This window comes from Mytilus trossulus, chromosome 13 (assembly GCF_036588685.1).
Source record: "Mytilus trossulus isolate FHL-02 chromosome 13, PNRI_Mtr1.1.1.hap1, whole genome shotgun sequence".
Taxonomy (NCBI): Eukaryota; Metazoa; Mollusca; class Bivalvia; order Mytilida; family Mytilidae; genus Mytilus; species Mytilus trossulus.
In genome coordinates, this window is record NC_086385.1 from 37,378,526 (window position 1) to 37,401,957 (window position 23,432).

The following is a 23,432-nucleotide window of genomic DNA, read 5'->3' on the forward strand; positions in this document are numbered from 1 at the left end:
GTGATTCTCTATGCACACGGAAAAAAGTCATGAATTCGGAAAAAAATATCAATATGTAGTGTTACGTCAATATAACAAAGTTTGTTCATACAAAATTAGAAGGTTATGAGGAACAATATTAATAAAATCAAAATCAGGAATAATCAAAAAACTTAATTGTACGATTTCGTTGATTGGGTCGGTAGCCATATTATAAGCAGTAAAACAGAATATGACATGAAAATTATATTATATCATAATACAGGTATACACTTTGATGCTTAGGAATACAATATTACTAAAAAGTAAAAACACAAAAATACTGAACTCCGAGGAAAATTCAGAAAGGAAAGTCCCAAATCAAATGGCAAATTCAAAAGTTAAAACACATCAAATGAATGGAAAACAACTGTTTTATTCCTGACTTGGTACAGCCATTTTTTTATGTGGAAAATGGTGAATTGAACCTGGTTTTAAAGCTAGCTGAACCGCTCACGTGTATGACAGTCGCATCAAACTAAACGACAGAGATAACAGAACAACTCGTCAAAGTGACCAGGCCTTCAATGTTAGACGCATGTTTCGACTACATAAGGCTCATCAGTGACGATCCAACCAAAATAGTATAAAGACATATGAAATTCGATGACGAACAGCATTCAAAACTAAAAATGATTTTAAAACAATTCAAATAAGGCTATGACAATGTATATCCTGAGATAAAAAAATCCTTAGTTGTTATAATAATTTAACATCCCCTTGAAAGGGAAAATTAGCATTAAGAAATTTGGAAGATTAACAGTAGCACACAATTGTACTTCATAATAGCATTCCTATCTACAATAAGCAAACACTTTTATATGCGTCTGGCGTATTAGATTATAACCCTGGTACTTTTGATAACTATTTACACCACTGGGTCGATTTTACTGATGGTGGACTGTTCGTCCTCGATGGTGTCACCATCCCGTAGTTAGCACCGAATCATATGGTCATTTTTATAATTTTCCTGTTTGCAAAACATTGAATTGATTGAAAAACTAAGGATTGTCTTATTTCAGTAGTAGATTACCTTAGTCGTATTTGGCACAACGTTTTGGAATGTTGGATTATAAATGCTCTTCAACTTTGTACTTGTTTGGCTGTATAACTATTTTGATATGAGCGTCACTGATGAGTCTTGTGTAGACGAAACGCGCGTCAGGCGTACTTAATTATAATCCTGGTACCGTTGATAACTATTTAAAGCATGAATAACTGGTAGAATGGGGTTTCCTGATTCATACTGGATCACTCGACGTCCCGTTTATTTTTCAGTCAATTTAGAAGCGTTCAATGGCCATTCAGACAATTTAGTGTATTGTTGATATTTACGGATAGAATCGACCTTATGCAAGTGCTTGAACACTGGTATTTCTATATGACTTTGATTGATTTCGAAACATTTTGTGGTTGATTTTGGAACAATCAGATACAAAACAAGAGTAAAAGTTTTAAGGGTCTTATAACAGTTCAATTTTCAAACCATAACAGGTTTTCCAAATGGGATGTTTTCAATCCGAAATATGAAATCAGATGTATGGACTTTTATCAGACGCAGCTCTACCTCTACACATCTTCATTTTGCATATCTTCACAAGAATTTAGCACATGTTTCTTAAATAATTGGTGCAAACATAAAAAAAGGTTAAGCCAATCAAACAAATAGCAGAACATACATGTCTATAAATAAGCAACACAAAAACGAACGCTGAAAAACACCAAAACGTTTCATACGTTTGAAGCGTGTTTTTTTTATTTTTTTACTTTTATTTTGATTGCTCGAAACCGAATATTTAGAAGCCAAGGATGTATAAGAACCGTAACTATTGAAAAGTTATATAATAAAAAAAGGACATACAAAAATTAAGGCAAAAATATCATAAAAAGCTATCATATAAGTATCATAGTAGTTTAAGGTTAGATATAAGAGTAATAGTATTCATAGTATTCCGATAGCGTTGTAACAGAAGACCTATCAACCTTCAAGTATCTGATTTCTTTAATAAAAACATATCTGAATTTCCTTAAGATATCTATTCATTTTTATTAAGATCCATTTTAAAGGTAATTAAAAAGAAGCTTGTTTATATCGATTTTAACATTTTTAATGAAAAATAGTTTGCACTTTAGGATATTTTTGTTTCTCGTTGTGGTACATGGTAGAATGATAGAAAACAGTTGTTCATTATAAAAACTTGTAATACAATCTGCTTGGCATAATACAGAACCAGTTCACATTAAATCAACGTGACAACTCAGTTTTCACCACGATTTAAAAATTATTATATAATGTTCATCTAAATCCGTACCTGTACTTTCATTTCTAGTAGCCTGGTGCATATACATTAATAAACACAAATCTCAACAGAAACACATGTGAAAAGCTAGAACAAACTTAACCAAAAAATCAAAAGAACCTTACATGTATATAAACTCATCATAGATACCAGGAATAAATTTAGTATATACGCCAGACGCGCGCTTCGTCTACAAAAGACTCATCAGTGAAGCTCGAATCCAAAAAAGTTAAAAGGACTATAAGTCATTAGTGTACAGATGTCTCATTGGCAATCATAACATCTCTTCACTTTTTCAGAATAGCCAGTAGCAGCGAAAACAGCTTTGTTTTAATATACCGAATGAAGCAACAGAAGTGTATCGTTGTTAAAAAGTAATAAATCGATTGAGAAAAAAATACGGGGTAACAAACTAAACCCGAGTGAAACACATACACTATAATTGATATGAAAACAAAGGAACATAAGTTCACTGAAGTGCAACAAAACCAAATGGCAACATACATAGAAACGAACTATTTGATTGCAACAGCCATATTACTAAATAAACATTTTTAACTATTTAAAGTATCATATCGTGCATCTTGATACATGTAATTTCTTTTTATTTGGTGATAACTTGTTTGGAATGATATAATTAACAGTGTATAATCATATAAATTCAAAATTTATTTTTATAATTACTAACATAATATCACGTGGTAGTTGTAGTTTTCGTTATGTGTCCCAATGGTTGCGAGTTTACATGCCCTTAAATGTTTGAACGATATTTTATTGAGTTCAATTGCCATTAGGGATCGATTATAAATAATATAACCTTTTTTAATCTAATTATCATCAGAATAACCAGGAGAATAATTTTGTCCCAATGATCTTTTTGTTTCAAACTTTAAATGGTTGTTTTCAATGCGATTACTTTTATTATATAGGTCGTGAGAAACGCAATAGTAGTTTAAAATGCGGTGCTGTGTATCAACTAGGTCAAGGTAAATCCAATAATATTTTTTAACGCGGTGTAGTGTATCGGCTAGGGTAAGGTAAATCGAACGTTATTATGGGACAGCACTAAGCCGGTCCATTATATGATAAGGGTTTGAGAATGTTACAAGAGTTTCTCTGGATCTATATTATTTTCTGCGGAATATATGAAATATAAAGATTTTAGGTAATTAAAGAAAAAAAAGAAAAGAAAAAAAATATGTTTTTGTTAGGGAATTGAAATAAATGCATTTTTTTTTTATTAATGTTTATATAAGAAGAAGATACCAAATACTTATAATAAAATCAACGGTACCAATTTTGTTGCACCACATGCGCATTTCGACAATACATGTCTCTTCAGTGATGCTCGTGGTCAAAATATTTGAAATCCAAAGCTTATATAAAAGATGAAGAGCTATAATCCAAAAGGTCCAAAAAGTATAGCCAAATTCGTGAAAGGAATCAGAGCTTTGCATGAGGGAGATACATTCCTTAATTTATAATAATTTTTAATATTTTGTAACAGCAAATTTTAATAACACAAAAAATCCGTATTATCATGCCAGTACCGAAGTACTGGCTACTGGGCTGGTGATACCCTCGGGGACTAATAGTCCACCAGCAGAGGCATCGACCCAGTGGTAGTAATAAAATCAACGGTACCAATTTTGTTGCACCAGATGACAATGATTATTAATTTTTTCATTATGCACAGAATTTTGGGATTTTCCCGGCCAAAGCAGGTTATTTTTATAAATGTAAACAATGTACCATGTTCTTCCAACAACTCGTTTCTAAACTTTAAAGTCATAAGAAACGAGTGACCGGTGAAAAATAATGTTCTTCCAATTCTTGAACCAATGCATACAAACATCATAAACTTAGTCTTCTGTGCACGAATTTATCATTTTTTTCGTGTAAATTTCGTATAATTGTCAAATTATTTTTCAATCGGTCAGTGTTGTTGTGAAAATATGGCAGGTAATTAAAGTTCGTGTTTTGAAGCCGAGGTTTAACGATTTGATTGTCAACAATCGACAAAAAACACAAAAAATATGGAAATTGAACACGTGTTTAACATGTAATTTCAGATACTAGTTTATTTTAAGGACATACATGCGTATTGTGATCACCGGATTTTTACGAGATGGGTCACACTGGGGTCACTTTGCATACGGAAATTATTTTGGGGGAATAAAATGAAGTAAACTTCTTCTAAATATGAATAAACTAAAGAATTTTCTTCAGACAAAAGTATATGTGCACAAGTTTTATAATGAAAACTATCCATTGAGTTATAAAAAAAATATCTGCATCTATTCTTTTTTTATTTGAGGTTTCTTATGACTTTAACGAGCTAAATTTTGTAACATATAGGTTAAGGTCGACTGAAATGCAGTTGTAAATGCGGTTTAAATCAAAATTTGAGAATGACTATTGGGATTGTGTCAAAGAAACCCGACCATAGAGCAGACAAAACAACTGTTAACATGTCAATGCAATGTTTAATAATATGTAAAATTAGCCTAATCGTTTCTAAAATAATTCTACATTACTTACTCTTTATCAACGTCATCTACATAGCTTGAAAGTATTGGGTCTGTTCGTTTACCAAAACCATGTCCCATTCGATCATGTACTCCGGCTAGAAATCCTCGTTTATGCCGACTAAGTGCAGGCGAACTGTCAACAATCACAATAGATACACTAATTAAGGCAAGCAGTCCACACAATCTCATGTCGAAGTTTCTTTTTATGTATATCTGAAAAAAGAAGGTTAAATTAAGTATATTCGTCTCCATGTGCGGAATTTTCTCCCTGTGTTGACGACACATTTGGTGGCAGGCATTCTGTTGTTCTCTGCTCTTTGGTAAGGTTGTAGTCTCTTTTACGAATGCCCTATGTCCATTCTCAATTTTATCATTTACACTACTAGTATTGAAAGTCGTAAAGTAAGTCTGATACCTCGAAATGCAAGTAGTAAAATCGCAATTTAATGTTAAATAATAAAAGCAACGACATTCCCCATTCCATTTTCAAACAAAAATGAATAAAAAAAACCACTTTTTTTTATCTGCAAATGAAAAAAAAATAATACAGCAACACCAAACGTTTCACCTTAGTACTCTGCATGGGATATATCTTATTGACAATCATCAGTTAATCCTATCAAAGTAAACAACATCCGTATTTTTCTCCGTAAGTGTCATGAAAACAAGTTTCTTAATGAACTCAATATTAATCATACCCAACTATTATATTTCAACTCATTCTGGAAAATATACGATATCAATTCCCCCTGAAGCCAGTACGTATCAAAAGATCAAAGCTAATATTTAAGATTAAAATGAAATATTAGCGTTTGTATATGGATACATAACATATTTGATATACATAAATACATATCCTTTTTTTCAAAGTTAACTGTCAATGTATGTCGACACTTAAATACAGAAAACTCTACTATTGAATAGTTTTTATTTTATTTCTAGACATTTATTTAAAACATACACGTGTTTAGGTCACAAATGTTTATGTGTATATTCACTTTGTAATTCCAGTATCGGCCTTGTACATATCGAGTTATTTGTAACAGCAATAAAATAAAAGTGTAACAAATACCTTGAAGCTTGTAAAATCACAATTAAATATGTTTAAGTTTACGAAGCTTGAATCACATAAGTTCACATCGGTCAATTCCGTAACAAACACAGGAGCTGCGGATTCACCCGATGTTTGCCGATTGCACACAAATTGTAACTGGATATTTACCGAACATTTACTTTTATACCATCAGGGTAAATTATTAATATTGTGGCAAAATTTTCATTACATTATGTCAATAAGTATTAAAAACTGGTCGCACAGAACAAAACAATAAAGATTTGCAAATTAAAAGCAAACAATTCTCACCGTGTGACTCATTCATAGTTTTCACTCCCAAGTTATTTAACATTAATTTTAATTGGTGGGAAAACATAACGATTATCCATATTATCTTTAATTATATTATTATCTCATACCGTATCTTTCAAGGTGAAGTGTGGGTGTTAAAACACTTGTTTTCTCTAAGGTAGGTGTTAAGAGTAGAGGTGCCCTATTAGTCAATAGTATGGCATTATTACATGTACTCTAACCCAGATTATTCAATCATTCCCCGTCATGGATTCTCCCTCTTGCAATGTTAATGTAGTCATCGTAGTTCAATTGAATGTAAGGATTGAATTATTCGGGTGTCGTGTACTTTTGATTATGTTGACTTCTCTTATTTCTGCAGAGTTTTTTCCATTTTGTTTATTTTATATTATTTAACATTTCCAATTTTAAGTAAAAAGGTTAAGTGACTAGGACTAAGATATTTGATTCATAAATATTTCAAATAAGGTTAATTTTTTAACGGGAACCACAAAAAATCTTGTCAAGTTACGAGTAAATTGTGTATTTACTATTATTCTTTTAGAATCATATTCAACGTATTTGCAATATTGTCACATTATCTATACATATTTTGTAGTTATAACAGATACTTGTAATCCTATTTTATATATAAAAAAAATATAAGCTTCCTATCTTATTAGTGAGTAATATGTTTTTTTGTCCTATTTTATTTCCAGAAAAAAACTTTTCCTCTCCATCACGTGAAAACAGTTTATACTTGTTTAAAACTGTAACACCTCTGTCACTGTAACTTAAGGGTTATACATATTGAAAGCTCACAAACATATTTAAACACACAACACTCTGTATGTGCTTGTCCAAGTCAGTATCATGTAAATGATCGATTGTCACGGGTTACTTTGTGTTGCTTTTAAATTTAGCTTGATAGGTTATTTGTCAATTCCCGTCAATTGACCCTGTTATTAGAGTTCCCATTTAAGTTGTCTCCCTTATGAGGGACATTAAAATGTATTTACAATAGAAAGCTAGCAAAAAGGGCAAATTTGCCTGTGCGTAATGTAAGTAATCTTTAAGGTTTTCAAATCTTTTAATTACATTAATTTGTTGTTATGCTAAATACTTTTGACACCAGAAATTGTTTTTCGTGAAAAATTAGTTGAACCGCCGATACACCACTTTCATTTGCTATGCTTTGCATTGGCAAAAGTCAATTTTGTCCAATAAGGAACCAGTCTACGATTCACAAAGGGAAGTAATTCTTTTAAAAAGTGTGTAATAACAGAAATCAAATAGGTAATTGGCAAATGGTCTATTATTTGTCATTGGTTTAATGTCATACTGGTTCATATAGTTGGTTAATTCCGCAACTTTCGGATTATATTTGATAGTTGACTCATTGGCAATACCACACCTTCTTGTTATATTTTAAAGCGTCTTTTCGTAGCGGACAATATCCAAGCCTTGTTAAGCCAATTGACTTTATCAAACATTGCAGCAGTTAAAACTGTTGAACATTATTAAACATTGACATTATAAATATAACCATGCATGTCAAACAGTAAAGACTTGTTGTAAAGTTTATTAACAAAGATAAAAAAAAAAAAAGAAAATGTGGTATGATTGCCAATGAGACAACTGTCCACAAGAGACCAAAATAACACAGACATTAACAACTTTTATAGGTCACCGTACGGCCTTTAACAATGAGCAAAGCCCATACCGCATAGTCAGCTATAAAAGGCCCCGATATTAAGGTTATTAACAAATATGTATTTTAGAGAGTCTCCACTTTTGAATTTTCTTCACGTTTATGCCACTTTCTCTATTCTTTATTTTTCTTTCAAGTATTGTCTATTCCTGTACTATTGACTTTATTCGTAACTCTTTAAACTTTGTTTAAACCTTCATATAAGTTTGACTTTTACCCTTATCCCAATAATTTAATTAAAATCAGAATTAAATATCTGTTATTTATTTCTGATGCTTATCTTAACACTTTACTATAGAATAAGGAGCTATAATGATAAATATCTTTAAGAGAAATTCAGCGAATTTATTTTCATAATTCATATAAAAAAGAGATAGAATAAAACATAAACATAAAAAAATACATAAAAAATGTGTTTGATAAGAAATAAAAACGCAAACATTAATAAGTCATATTTATCTTGAACGAAAGGTTATATGAAGTAGTTCACATTGACATTTAAAACAATTAAAAATTGCCGTACAAAATTTTAAAAAATCCAATACAATAACGGGGGAGAGTGATTACAAAACAGCTGAAACATAGAACACAGAGAGGGCATAGAAATACAAGACACCCCCATACAGATCCTACAAACAAATTAAAGACGGAGCAACTACAAACCCAGAAAAAGTTAGGGTTAATCTCATGTGCTCCGGAAGAGGAAGGGTAAGCATATATTAGTGTTTATGCACCTGGTTTAGATAAAGGGAAGTTTGTTAACTGCAGACTATAGTTAAACAACTCACAAAAATAAAATGAGAAAGATAAAGAGACTGTGTGTTATTTTTTCCTATATTTCAACATGTTCAAATAACGTGTTAATTTTAACAATATGCTGCCAATGGGGAAATCAATATAAATATATATTTCTGAGGACATGCGAGCGTCATGTGAATAGCAGAAAATTTTACAAATTGAGGGGTAAATGGCTAATTCGATGAAAGTCCCATCACTTAGCAAAATATGCCTTCAATGAATGATTTAATTGGAAAAATTGCTTTCAATGGTGTAAAACAAGTAAGTGTTATCGAACTATTACTTATTGTTTGAAATAAACTTGTCAAGCTAAAAGATGGTGGCTGCATAGTGGTGTACTACTGAAAAAATGCACTTTAACAATTATCTTCAACGTTTACTGATATGGACTAGCTTTAAAATTTCGATTATATTTATCTATCGAAAAATCAACATTTTCACCTTTATGTGAAATGCAATTTTGTGATTAAAATTTAAATTCTTAATTACAGTTATTTGATGCGCTCTTTTTTATTTTATAGATATTCGATATCAATTAAATAAATTATACAATGTAAACGTGAAGTTTGATCACAATTCTTTCATTTAAAGCTAAATGCAATGCCACGAGTCAAACGTATGTGTCCATGTAGGATGACATGACTTCCTGCGTTAAATAACTATCTGTTGCACGTGCAAAATACGGCTCATTATGTTAGCCTCATACAAATCCGGGTTCATAATTATTTCTAATACAATAGCCTGTTCTCATTTTAAAAATAGTACGCATTTAACTTGTCACTGGACGTTGAATAGAAGTCCATCATCATCATCATCTTTCATTTTCAGTCTTCGTATAAGACGTGCCCAAGAGAATGTCATCTATACACTATCAATGTACAGAGGCAATAACATTAAGAAACATTCGCATTGTTTGACGAACTTGGATACTGACAGCCTCGTTTTGAATTTTGTCATTATGTCCCAGATAATAACATGAGTGTCATTAATGAAATACTTTAACTACTAAAATTTAGGGATACAAAGAAACTAAAACACATTACTCTGATTCCTCAAAGCACTTTCTTTAATGGCCCAGAGTCCAAAGAGCAAAACAGTGGGTCTGAATGGAGCTTACAGAATTCAAAATAATGGTAAAAAGTCGAAAAATATCACAACTTTTCCCGTAAAAAAATATAAAGAAATTCAGGGCAAACAAAATACAGAATAGAGAATAAAGAAGTACTAAAAGAGGGATGAAAGATACCAAAGGGATAGTCAAACTCATAAATCTAAAACAAACTGACAACGCCATGGCTAAAAATGAAAAAGACAAACAGACAAACAATAGTCCACATGACACAACATAGAAAACCAAAGAATAAACAACACAAAAGTATACAACAGAGTAAACAATGAACATGAAAGATCTCCTAGCCATGCACTCTTTAAGAGAGCACGAAAAGCAAACCAACAAATGATAAATTGAAGGGATAACAAAAATTTGATAAAACACGGAACAATACAAAATAACCTTTTGGTTAACCCAATGTACGAACTAAATGAGTTCTTTTCATAACATTTTAACGCTCTTAAAGATTCCAAGGAGTGTTCCGAGATTTACTTTTACTACAATCATGGCGGTGTTAATTCTACCACAAATGGTACGGCAATGGAATAAAGGTAAAGGAAGAAAGAAAGGATTTATTTTCTAGTGAAATCTTTTGTGTTTATTATAATCATGGCGTCGTTCTACCACAAATGTAACGACAATTGAGTAAAGTTGAAGTAATGGTTCCAGTGTAAAGCATTGATAATCTAAAATAAAAAAAGTTATGGGTTTGTATTTGCCTGTGTTAAACAGATTGATTGTATTGTTGCTTAATGTCCAGTGGCAAATATTTCCTGTACGACCAAGACGACCTCTTGTATACACTACATAATTTCTACATCATTGTCAAACATAAATTATCTTAAAACGTCATTTCAACTGTGGGTTAAACATAGAAGATAAATTCCTCCTACTAACTGGAATTTTTATATATTTTAGGATTTTAAAGTCAGTTAGGTTTAAAAAGTTCAACACAAAATTACGTACAATTTTTAAATACCTACACTTTATTGAATGGGTTTCTCCTATATTCTAATTAATTCAACATAAAGTTATTTATTTATACTGCATGTCATCAACACAATGATCAACGGCCTCAATCAGAGAAACATGAAAAGAAAAAATTGAATCACGCTAATAGTGCCGTCATGTTCAGATGAATAAAATGCAGATTTAACAAAATATCAAAAAATTAAGGAAACGTTAAATTAGTGGTTTAATGACAATATGTATTACATTTCTTCTGATAACACTCACATTAAATCTATAAAGCAAGAACTAAATACTTTGTTATACCAAGTATTCATTTCATGGTGATATAATTATTTACGACAATTTGAGGAAACACATGAACTTCATGATACATAAACTTCATCTATTAAATAAATTCTGCATACAGGTTATTACAGAAAATTTAGTCTTAGATGCATGGATTTTATTTATAAGTTGTGAGCGGCTTTGAAGTAGCTGTCAGATATTTTGAAAACAAAATCATCTACAGCTGTACTTTTGAAGTGGGGCCGATTTTGACCCTTTATGTCTCTTCTCATTTGCCAGGCAGGCGAGTGTGGCCGTGTTTTTATAGCTAGGAATTATACAGATAACGTCTTATTGAGATTGAATTATCAAGGTTTACCTATTAAAGAAACAAAATAAAAAAAGAACTTTTACACCAATTTGTAGTCTTGTCACTTGAGCGAAGATTTCATTCACAAACTTAAAAAAAAACGAAAATAGGCACACCAATCAGAAAAAGAAATAGGGGACTCTTGTTTGAACTACCCTTTAGATGTACGAAGACGTGGCATGAGTGCCAAAGAGACAACTCTTCATTTAAGTCACTATTTGTCAAAGTGCACCATTATAGGTCCCAGCATGGTCTTTAACACGGATCCTTCAATTGGCTCACACAGAACACCAAGCTATAAAGGTTCCAAAAAATGACTGGTATATAAAATGAGAGAAGCACTTCTGCATCACAACAACAAATGACAACTGTTCATGACTTAGGACAGGTGCAAACAAATGCTCGTTTGCTCACGTAGTTTTTCAATAAAAAAATTGCTCGATCTTTTATACTATACTAATATGTATTCCTCTTGATCACAAAGAATTATGCATTGTATTTATATCAATTTTCAATAGGTTTGTCCACAGCATCAAATATTTCTATGAATCAATTCAAATATTCTGCAATTTTCAACAACTTTGTCAAACATAATCAAACAAAAAAGTATCAAGAGAGCTCAATAATTTAAAATGAATAAATTTAATACAAGAGAATTTCTATTCGTGGTGAAAGCTTGTGACTGTTAACACGAGTAACATTACACCACGTGCCAATATGCTTTTAAAGTGCATACAAATATCAGAGCATAAGTTTGACGGAAGGCAAATGTCTAAAGTTACAAAATTCACAAGAGAATTGTTCTATATTTATTGATAAAGCGTCTAACTATTTACAACATAATTAAATAAAATTCATTCAATGCATTCCATATGAATAATGCAATTTTACTGTTGCAAGTCCATTTATCCAGCCTATTTTGCACATATTTGCACTGCAATCTTCAAACGGTTTTTGCTATAACTCTCTTTTTAGATGACAGATTATATTACTCACTGCTGTATATTTAATCTTTTTTGTTTGTCTATGCGTCTGATCTTGTTTGCTCATGCGCGTGTTTCGATACCTGAACTGCCGTTCGTGCATTGTGTTGTTTATTTCTATTTCAATGCAGTTTATACACATGGCATGATTAAAAAGTGATAGGGGGTCTATCAAAAGACTTCTTTATTACATTGTAAATTACAATTTTGTATTACTTGTTTAACTTATTATCTGCTATGTTTTTATTTTAAATTATCAGCATAGCTTTAGAAACTATTTCTAAATTTCCTAGAACAATTCGTACTTATGGGAATTGATAGAATTTTTAGTTTACAAGTACAAATGCCTACTAACAACATTCGACAAAATTCAGATCCGAGCATTCCCTTTTTGGCAAGCCACATTATTATGTGCCTATCACAAACTAATAAAAAGACCAAGTCTGTTTAGTTAACTTTAAAAAGCTATTAGTGTTTTCAATAGTTTGGTTTGAATGGCTAATCTTCGATTATTTCTGATAAATTATGCAACCTAGAGACAAGTTAGAGTTTGGCATAGCATAAAAAAATGCACAGTTTGTACCCATATAGATTGTTGATAATTTTTTGCAAAAACGTCCCCCAAACGTAACAAATATGTTGTCAACAAAAATATCTAGCATTCTAAAGATGCCAATTTCATAGAAATATTTAAAAATGAGCGTTTGAAATTCAATAAATTGCTTGATTATACTTTAATTCCTTTTTTATCGAATATTATAAGTACAAATCAGCAGGCTTTTGGGTGGAATTAATTCAATTTGAAAATTACTAGCAAATTTATCAAATTGTTGCAAAATTGAACACGCCAACTAATTAGGTTTAAGAAAAACAAATTAATTCGCCATAAAGTATGTTGTATGTAGTCTCAATTACAATGCTAGAACCTTTAGTGACTGTATGAAAACAAATTAGATTCCGTTAAGGAGTGAATTTTGCAAAATTGTTGACAAAATTAATTTTTCCAAATAAAAGTTCTAAAACAGAACTCTCCAAATAGATTAAAGACTCTTCTGTAATCTGTTCACCCTTCCTGGATACGTTGATCATTCCTTTATTTTGAGGGGTTATTTTTGTATGATACTATATTCGCCATTTCTCATTTGGAAGTGTTGTAGTCATCTTGAATTTTACTAAGACTGGTATTTGTTAGTCCCTACTTGGTATCTATCATCTGCATTTTTTTTTTGCGCGGGAAATCTGTAATATAACTGTTGTTATGCTTATTTGAGCTTTTATTAAAATTGGCAATACGAAGTATTAATTTTATCTGCTTATAAAGTTCAATAGAGTTATTTGTGCATGTATAATGTATCCTAATTAGGAGCCTACAGTGCAGTGGTTGTCGTCGGTTGACGTCTGTAATATTTGTTTTACGTTGGAACGGCCGGCCTAATTAATGTACAAAAAAGAAACGAACAATAAATATGTTACACAGCAACAAACGACAACCCCTGAATTACAGGCTCCTGACTTCGAACAATAGTTATCTAAATCCAGGTTATTGGTACTCTGGTGCATAGAGGATTGTCCTACGTCATTGAAAACAAAAGAACAATTGCTTATTCATTGTAATTTTTTCAAAGTCAGTTACTAAGTTAAAGTTCATATTGATAGCATGTTTGTAAGGACACCAATGAGAGTTAATTATTAACGTTATGTTCCTTCAGGTTAATAAGATAATGTGCATCTATAGCACTAAGGGACACTTTAACAGATTATGCATACACTTTTGTTTGATTAAATGATATATGATGTATAGTCATCATAGGTGATATCATTAACAAGTTAGGGGATAAATCACGAGATCGATTAGCTTCCGAATGAACATTATATAAAACAAGAACGTGTCGATCTGCATATCGGTTGACTTGGCCTAATTAAAGACCGAATAAACATTATATCAAATAAGAACGTGTCGACCTGCTCTGTCGTTGACTTGGCTTTACTACCGGCCGAGAGGGCTTTATATTAAATAAGAACGTGTCGATCTGCATGTCGGTTGACCTGTCTTCACTTCCGGCGGAATAAACATTATATCAAAGAAGAACGTGGTGACCTGCTCTGTCGTTGACTTGGCTTTACTACCGGCCGAGAGGACATTATATCAAATAAGAACGTGTCGATCTGCATGTCGGTTGACTTGGTTCACTTCCGGCGGAATAAAAATTATATCAAAGAAGAACGTGTCGACCTGCTCTGTCGTTGACTTGGCTTTACTACCGGCCGAGAGGGCTTTATATTAAATAAGAACGTGTCGATCTGCATGTCGGTTGACCTGTCTTCACTTCCGGACGAATAAACATTATATCAAAGAAGAACGTGGTGACCTGCTCTGTCGTTGACTTGGCTTTACTACCGGCCGAAAGGACATTATATCAAATAAGAACGTGTCGATCTGCATGTCGGTTGACTTGGTTCACTTCCGGCGGAATAAACATTATATCAAAGACAAACGTGTCGACCTGCTCTGTCGAAGACTTAGCTTTACTACCGGCCGAGAGGACATTATATCAAATAAGAACGTGTCGATCTGCATGTCGGTTGTCTTACTTCACTTCCGGTCGATTAAAAATTATATCAAAGAAGAACGTGTCGACCTGCCCTGTCGGCGTACTTGGCATGACTATCAGCACTACGCGTACAACGTTTAAATTCAAGAGTTATTTATTTGCAAGTCGTATGCTTTTTAATGATATATTACTATCTTGGTTTATTGTTTTGAGGTTCTTGTGGTGTAATGTCTTAAGATTTCCGACATTTCTTTTAAATCGTAATAGAGTCACACTGGTACACCTCTAGTCTCGATGTCTTTCAATGTTACTGGGGTTAATTGATTGTTGTTTGAATAACGTCCAGTGGACAATATTTCATATATGTTATATACGAAAATATTTTTTCAAAAAATCAAGAGGTTGGTTCTGTAGTATAGACCGTCACGGATGAACGTCGATTCAAGTTGGACAGATATTGTAAAATGAGGGTATTTTTGATTAGAACACAATTACTGTGTTCACGAAAAGGCCTCCAACGGAACCCAACAATAGTTGTTGCACGGTTTCTTAACGCGCAAAAAAGCATTACTTTCTTTACACGAGGCATATAAGTGAAGGTGCAAATTCTGACTGGAAGTGGCTGCGAATTTGTACATCCCCCAAAGCTAAAACGGACGTTAAATGATTGCCATGGTTATTACTGTCAGTAGGAAATAGATATAATTCTATTCTTTAATATACATTGACCTTGCGTGTACTCTATGAAAGACAAAATTTCAAAAGAATGTGTCAATGACGATATCTAAAAACTCAATACTAGGCTCTTAGGCAAACATTTGTTTAAATACCACGCTCCTCATATAAAATCCCTTTCATAACCATTTCAAATCCTGATTGAAATATTGACCTCCGACCCCCTTCTCCCGCAAAAACGATGATGATAAAGATATTGAACAAAAAATGTTCTACCTTGTTTGTCATATATTAAAGTTGTTCGTTATTTGGAGAATTGGATGTTAACAGATATTTTTCTGTTCTATTTCTAACTGTTATAAACATTAGACAATTTCATAGACAATTTTGATCTGAGCGTCACTGATGAGTTTAATGTAGACGAAACGTGCGTCTGCACTGCTAACAATTGGTACCTGAACCAAGTCAGGAATATGAAAGTTGTTATTAGTTCCTTTGGTGTGTAAGAGCTTTAGATTTAGCCAATTGATAAGGGATTTTCCGTTTTGAAATTTCCTCGGAGTAAAGTATTTTTGTGATTAAACTATTTGATATAAATACACATTTACACATACCATTAGGCTATTAAAACGAATTTAAAGTCGTCATTATGTCTTAGGCCTACAAAATTTCATGACTTAAAATCTAAAACTATGGTATGCCTCACGCAAATCAGCTGCGTCGTATAGAATGCTGCCTTATGCAATAAACATCAATACATCTGTTAACCTATTTCGAGTTGACAAAAGTCTCTATGCAAGTCTATAAATGCTTAAAAAATTAACTAGATTTGTAATAAAAGTACAAATGGTAAAACTATACTTAACATACGGAAAATTAGCTTAAATCTATATCTAATTGAGAATTGGATGTTGTTTATATCGTTAATGGTCGATAAACGAAGAGTCAAATGTATTTAGGATACACTTTTGCGGAAGCGCATTTCCGTAATCATTGAATTACTAGAAAATAGTTCTGATTGCAAGTTATATATATATGTAAAGAGCATTCATAGATACGATCTCTTTTTGAGACAAATTTATTATTCGTCAGATACATAGTTTTGTTTCTACACCTGTCCCCAGAAATAATACCCATAGATTTTACAAGACAATGTGAAAAGGTAGAATTTACCCATAGTTTGAATACAACATGTATTAGCAGTAAAAAAAACTGCGTTTCTGAATTTTGCCTTTATTCTTCTAATCTGTAATTTTACCGATTTTGTCCCATCTCCCATTGTCACCTTTTGTAATAGCGTGTACAATTTTCATAAATACGCTTAACCTATCGACAAACGTTGCCTTTAAAACAGTCATACATATTTGGAGTACGACTTTGTTCACAAAGCAGACTCAGACGTCAAGCAATCAATGTTATTGTTATTTTGATATCAAATTTTGTACTCCGAATAATCTGTCAAATGTAAGAACCATAAGCCGCTATATCGCTTCTTTTTGTAATTTTGCGATTTCCTCAGATTGTCTTCGACTTTTCCTTGGCTTGTCTTCTTGGTATTGAGGAGATTTGTACATCAATAAACTAATTTGGTCTGAATTTACAACGGAAATCTACATTTACTTGATTATGCATTAAAAAGTAAAAAGAATCTGTCAAAAATTGCCAAATCGCAAATAAGCAATTTGAAACACTGTGACTAAAAAATATTAACAACAGAATGACAATCATTATATTGTCGACAATATTCGATTCATAAATCGCTCATTGAAAGTGTTTGCATCCTTGTTATTACTATAATAATGTCATCTTTTAACAGCATGTGTCATCATATTTGCCAAATGTAAATTAAAAGCCTATAATAATTTGTTAACAAAATGAAAATTAAAATGTGAATGGTATGGTCTGGTACCAACTTGTAAAGTACTTAAGGATTTTATTATTTAAAAATTTATTAAGGTGAATACATCAGGTTGTGTTATTCAGGGGACTATCGATCTAAATGATATGCCAGATGGGTCATATTCAACACTCAAGCCGTATTCACTAAATCTAAAAAAACAAAACAACATAGAAAACTAAAGAATTGACCAAATACGGATGTAGCTAAAAATCGGATACAAACTTAAATGTAACGTATTTCCGAAATGTTAAATAACAGGTTTGACTTTTAGACGTTATCTAGAATTCAATTCAATAAAAGTAGCATGACGAAAAACGCTTCATCATAATTAAGGGATTAAAGCAACACAAATGATTTGGGTACGTTTTATAAGTACCATTTATGGACGAAACTTGTCATACATATTGTGTGTCGCATTTGATAGGATAATTCGAAGTTGTTTAATTCTTTTTAATATCCAATTCAAAAAGAATTACAAATACATCAGGTGAAAAAGGATTACTTACAAAACATTTTTTTTATGAAGTTAGATATCAGTTTAAAACTATTATCAGCTTAAACAGTGATCGAATTCTAAGTCTAGGAACTTGTTTAGTTTAACAACAGAAACTTTTGAACACTTTTTTTTATTGAAACGCATTTAACGCTTTATACATAAATTGTGTTTAAGGGTTGTTGTTACTTCTTCTAGATTTGCTTTCATCAGAAACGCTCAAACCCGAACATTCATATAATAAGGATGTTATAATGAACGGAAACGTTAGGATGATCATGACCAATAAGGGACATAAAAAGAATAGCTTAAAAATATAAATCAAAATTGATAACATTTACAGCAGGTAATTTCGAGAATCCAAAGCGGTTCTCTGGATTTACCTTTATTTGGAATGCTTAATCTCAAATAATCGGAAACAACAGGTTTATAAATATATAAAAACATTAAAAGTTTGATGGCACTAGTAATAGCCAAATAAAACGACTTAACATCCAATGAATTATCAACAGATAATCTTCTAGGTTCAAAATAGAAAAACAGTAACGTAAAAATATATCAAAACTAATTTACCGCGAGAAAGTGTGAGTATGAATAGATAAGAAATATCAAAATAGACTTACCACGAGTAAATGTGCGTATGAATATATGTGTAAATCTCAATCTGTAGTTTGTAGTTCTAGGCAACGTTGTCTCAATTATACAATAAATTAAATTGTAATGTAAACTATCACTTTAAACACAATGTAAATGATTCAGTGTTAAATTTCATTGTCGTAAAATTTCATTTTCATACACATTTTAAAAATTAATTATTTTAAATAACTTAATTGCTAACTGTCCACGTGGTATCCCGGTAAAACTTTTATGTATGAATGTTAAATAAATGTTTGCAAAAATACTTTTAACCCTTTTTCCAAATCGATATTTCTAAACAAAAGTTTCTAAGCTTTTTCTATGTGTAGTGCGTTCGCAGAAACTGTTTAAGATACTATTGGTTGAATGTTTCGCGTTTTTTTTTATTGATTCGTGTAGGAGTGGCTGTAGTAAAATTATAACAATTTAATACAGTGTAATATAGCCTGCCTTCTAGATATTTGAGGACAATTATAGCTGATAGATTATTTATGTATATTGATATAATATAATACGAGTTTTTATTCATTGACAAAGATATTTTGGAAACAGAAAGTTTAGATAGCATGTTTTATCTAAGGTGTTATAGACTGATCGAAAATTTAAATTTGTATCTATTAAAGGTTTTCAATTAATGTTTTTATTTTAATTTTTATTAATTATTTTCAAACAACATAATTTTATGATGTTTGCATAATTTATTTACTTCCATAGTTCTTTTTCAATTTTCTTCTCTTTCATTTTGAGATGAAACTATATGCATTAATAAAATTTTTAATTTTAAAGGTTAAAGTTCGGTTCTACTCATAATGAGTTAGCGAAAAGTATAAAATTACGCCCGCTCATTGAAAAAGAACCAACCAAAGAATTCAGTCTTAAAGTGGGGGTAATTGCGCTAATACAACCCATCGAGTACGCAAGAATTAGATACGTTTTTATCAAGATTCAATCCCAATAATATTTAGCGTAGGTTAAAAGTGATAAAAATGGGGAAATGTTGATCAATAACACATTTTTTTCTCGAAAACTACACTAACTTCAAAATTGTCAATGATTTAATAATGACTTATTCATATGTCAATGACGTCTTTAAATAAGCGATAAGCATTAATACTTTTTTTTCCGAAAAATACACTGGTTTAAAAAAAATTGCCAGAGTATAAATTTCACATAAGAAAAACCACTTAGAAAATGAAAGAATCACCAAGATAACAACCAAAGAAAAGAAAAAAGAAAACGATTTCGAATCTTCAATGTCGTGATAGATTTCGTCAAGGTTATACACATGAAAAAGAGAGGCGAAAGATACCAAAGGGACATTCAAAGTTATAAGTCTTAGCAAGTGATAACTCAAAGACAGATCCATTCATTGGATCACCAGTGAAGGTGACACACGACCAAAAAAAAAGCATATTATGATTACTCTTTATATTAACTCTACAATTATGTAAAATTTGTTCTTCCTTCGCCGGAATTCCAACTAATATTATTGAGATATCGAAACAACACCGCCTTAACTGTGTCTATCGCTCTAGACCACTCGACTTCATGTACGTATCTACTGTGGATTCATTTATTTTCGTGGAGACCAATTATCGTGGTTTGAGGAATACTAGCATATTCGTGGATATTTAATTGCGTGGTTTTGGCAAAGTCTACACTCATTCCTTTACAAAATTTGTATTTCGTTGAACATTTGAATTCGTGGTTCTCCTGTACCCACGAAATCCACGAAAATTGGTATCCAAAGAATATTAATGAATCCACAGTATTTGGACTGAGTGGTTTGGAGCAATGGACAAAATGCATGCGGCGTTGTCCCGATATCCCAATAGCAGTAGTTCGAATCCTATTTCTGAAAATTGACGTAAAAAAAGGATTAAAGTTACATTTTAAATTAATACTTTTTATACCATTCGGACCAAAGCAATAGTTATAAAGGTTTTAAGATAACACTTTTATTATTAAATTTGTGCTTCCGAAGCTCTTTTCTGGATTGAACTAAGATTACCCCCGGTTTTTGGTGGGATTTTTGATTGGTTTTCTATGTTGTGTTGTTCTAATACTTTAATGTGTCGTTTTGGTTTGGGCAAAAAAAGTGCTACACAATTTAAGGGGATAACCAAATACTTAAAAGTGATCATTGCATGTGCCTATGCAAACAATACATAGGTGAACAACAGGTTTTTCTAACCTTTCTCTATTTGGTTTATTTATTGTTGATCTGATTGTAAATATTAAATGTTAAACATCAAAATACTAACTGTCAGGGAATGTTTGAGTTTGTACATAAACCGAGGAAATATTATCAATCAACGTTTCACTGAAATTTTGATTTTAGCACAGTTTGGTGCTCAACCAAACGGTTGTGACAGTAATTGATTTGTGTCATAGAAAATTAAAATTGATTAATATTGTAATTACAGAAATGCATTAACATATTGAGCAGCCGACGGATTGTCATGTCAGTTTCGACATTCTGTAATTTCAACAACTTCCGGTACCGATAAATATGGCGATACAGGCGAACATTGTTTGATTTTTTTTTGAATGAGTGGAATTTACTTTAATCAACCACTTTCTGATTCAATACTACATTTTGGAATAGGTTTTATACACTGAAGGACATGTATTTATCGGATTTAATAAGCCTCAGTAAATATTTGCATTGCAATAAATGAATAGTGTGGCATTTTAACAAAAATCCATTGGCAGAAATTGACAAGTTCCACCTTAGTAATTTCAAGTGTCAAAATTTCTAGTTTTTTTATTTGGTTTAATTATTTATAGTAAGCGATGAACAAAAACTTGCAGTTTGTTTACATAATTGCTTTCAAACGGGATCAAATGAAGCAGATCGAAATAAATTATTTCAGTTATATCAACTGTCAATCACCTGTAAATCAAGGAAAGTACTTTATGTTGGTTGCATTGTGTAAAAAGTGCAAAAGTTTTTAAATTCAAATGCAATTGCTCGTATTATATTAAATTATAAAATTTAAAAAAAATTGTATTGTTTTTTGTTATCCATGCACTAGATATGTTTGAGCTTTTGATTTTGCCATTTGATAAGGGACTTTCCGTTTTGAATTTTCGTTTACTATGTTTGAACTTCTGATTTTGCCTTAAAATTAGGGACTTTCCGTTTTGAATTTTCGTTTGATATGTTTGAACTTTTGATTTTGTCATTTGATAAGAGACTTTCCGTTTTGAATTTTCGTTTAATATGTTTGAACTTTTGATTTTACCTTTAAGTTAGGGACTTTCCGTTTTGAATTTTCGTTTAATATGTTTGAACTTTTGATTTTGCCATTTGATTATGGACTTTCCGTTTTGAATTTTTCACTGAGTTCAGTATTTTTGTGATCTTACTTTTTGATAGCATGTCTTAAAGGTAATACTAAACTGCTTTTCAAACAAAAGTTAAAAGTGTTTAGTAAATCTTTAAAAACATAAAATCTTGTGAGAGACATATCCATGATATTTGAAACTATTAGCTAAATTGATTAGGAAAACAGTTCTGAAAAAACAGTTCCTGTTTAACGTATAAATACCAGAATATTACTGAACAACTAATACCATATACCCACTTTCAAAATGGGATGTTTATGCTTACCATCTTAATAAAGCTCCTTAAATTTTCATTGTTTGTGACACCAGCAATTGCGACATAAATCGAATGTTTACTTGAATTGAGGCAACACGACGGGTGCAACTAGTAAATCAGAATCTGCTTAACCTTCTCACGCACATGAACTCAATCCTCGTTTTGGTGAGTTTTGCATTGCTCTCTCTTCAGTTTTATGCATAGAATTTTGTGGGCAATTGTTTGTATTTCATCGATATTACGTTTTTACTAACGTACTGTCTCATATTTTAAGCTAAACAGTACCGCTAAAATATTTTCCAAGTGACCCTTGTATATATGTTATCAGTAAGTGTACCTGCTTACTCTTGAATAAAGGCAACAGTAGTATACCGCTGTTAAAATGAGGTCATAAAGAGTAAACTTTAGTCACTTAAAAATGTAAGTTTTATAGCAAATAAATCTTTCAAAGATATTGTTTTTTTATTGTGTTTTTACAGTAAAACTTCATCCTGGTGTTTTAACGATTACAATAACAATGTGTGAATATTAAGATATGAATACAATTGAATTAAAAAGTTATAAAAAACGAAACTTATGATTGTGCAAATATTAATATTGTAACAAAAAATGTGAGTAATGAGAAAAATTAAAAGGACATTGATTTTTTACAGCTTCATAATTTTATGGTTGGGTTTATGCATTATCTAATAAATTGTCAGCGCAATAGTTTGCAAGATTAATATAAGTTAATATTTACATTTGAAACGTATTACTATATCGACAGTTTTGTTTGTCTAAACTGATGACATATCTATCGAAATCTGAACCGTAGTTAAGGTTAAGTATTAACATTGTCGACAATTGTCATTCTTTAGCAACGATTTACACAATTCTGTATTAAAGAGTTGTTAAGATACAGAATTCAATATCATGTCCAGACGGGAATGGGCTTCTTATGTTATACACGCTATTATCGTTACGCGTTGCCCCTGCATAAGTTTGAGACATTATTGAAATGAAGTGATAAGTAGAATTTCTTAGACACTCATTATAAATACCTGTTTATTTACAACCGCTGGGTCGATGACACTGCTGGTGGGGATTTATTTCCCCGAAGGTATCACCAGCCCAGTAGTCAGCACTTCTGTGTTGACTTGAGTTACATAATAATAAATTAACTGTTT

The 23,432-nt window shown here is 31.5% G+C and overlaps 1 protein-coding gene across 2 annotated transcripts in view; it reads right to left on the reverse strand.

Moving 5' to 3' along the window:
- The window catches only part of LOC134694966 (uncharacterized), a 45,606-nt gene that overhangs the window by 15,325 nt on the left and 6,849 nt on the right, over nucleotides 1–23,432 (reverse strand). The window contains exons 1-2 of one of the 2 annotated variants that reach the window (XM_063556090.1): nucleotides 18,647–18,983; nucleotides 4,860–5,062 (exon numbers count right to left, since the gene is read on the reverse strand). In XM_063556090.1, coding sequence (XP_063412160.1) covers nucleotides 4,860–5,038 — 179 coding nt within the window. In that variant the 5' untranslated portion in view covers nucleotides 5,039–5,062; nucleotides 18,647–18,983. Of the gene's footprint in view, nucleotides 1–4,859; nucleotides 5,063–18,646; nucleotides 18,984–23,432 lie in introns of those variants that run through there. The other variant, XM_063556091.1, reaches the window with a different exon arrangement.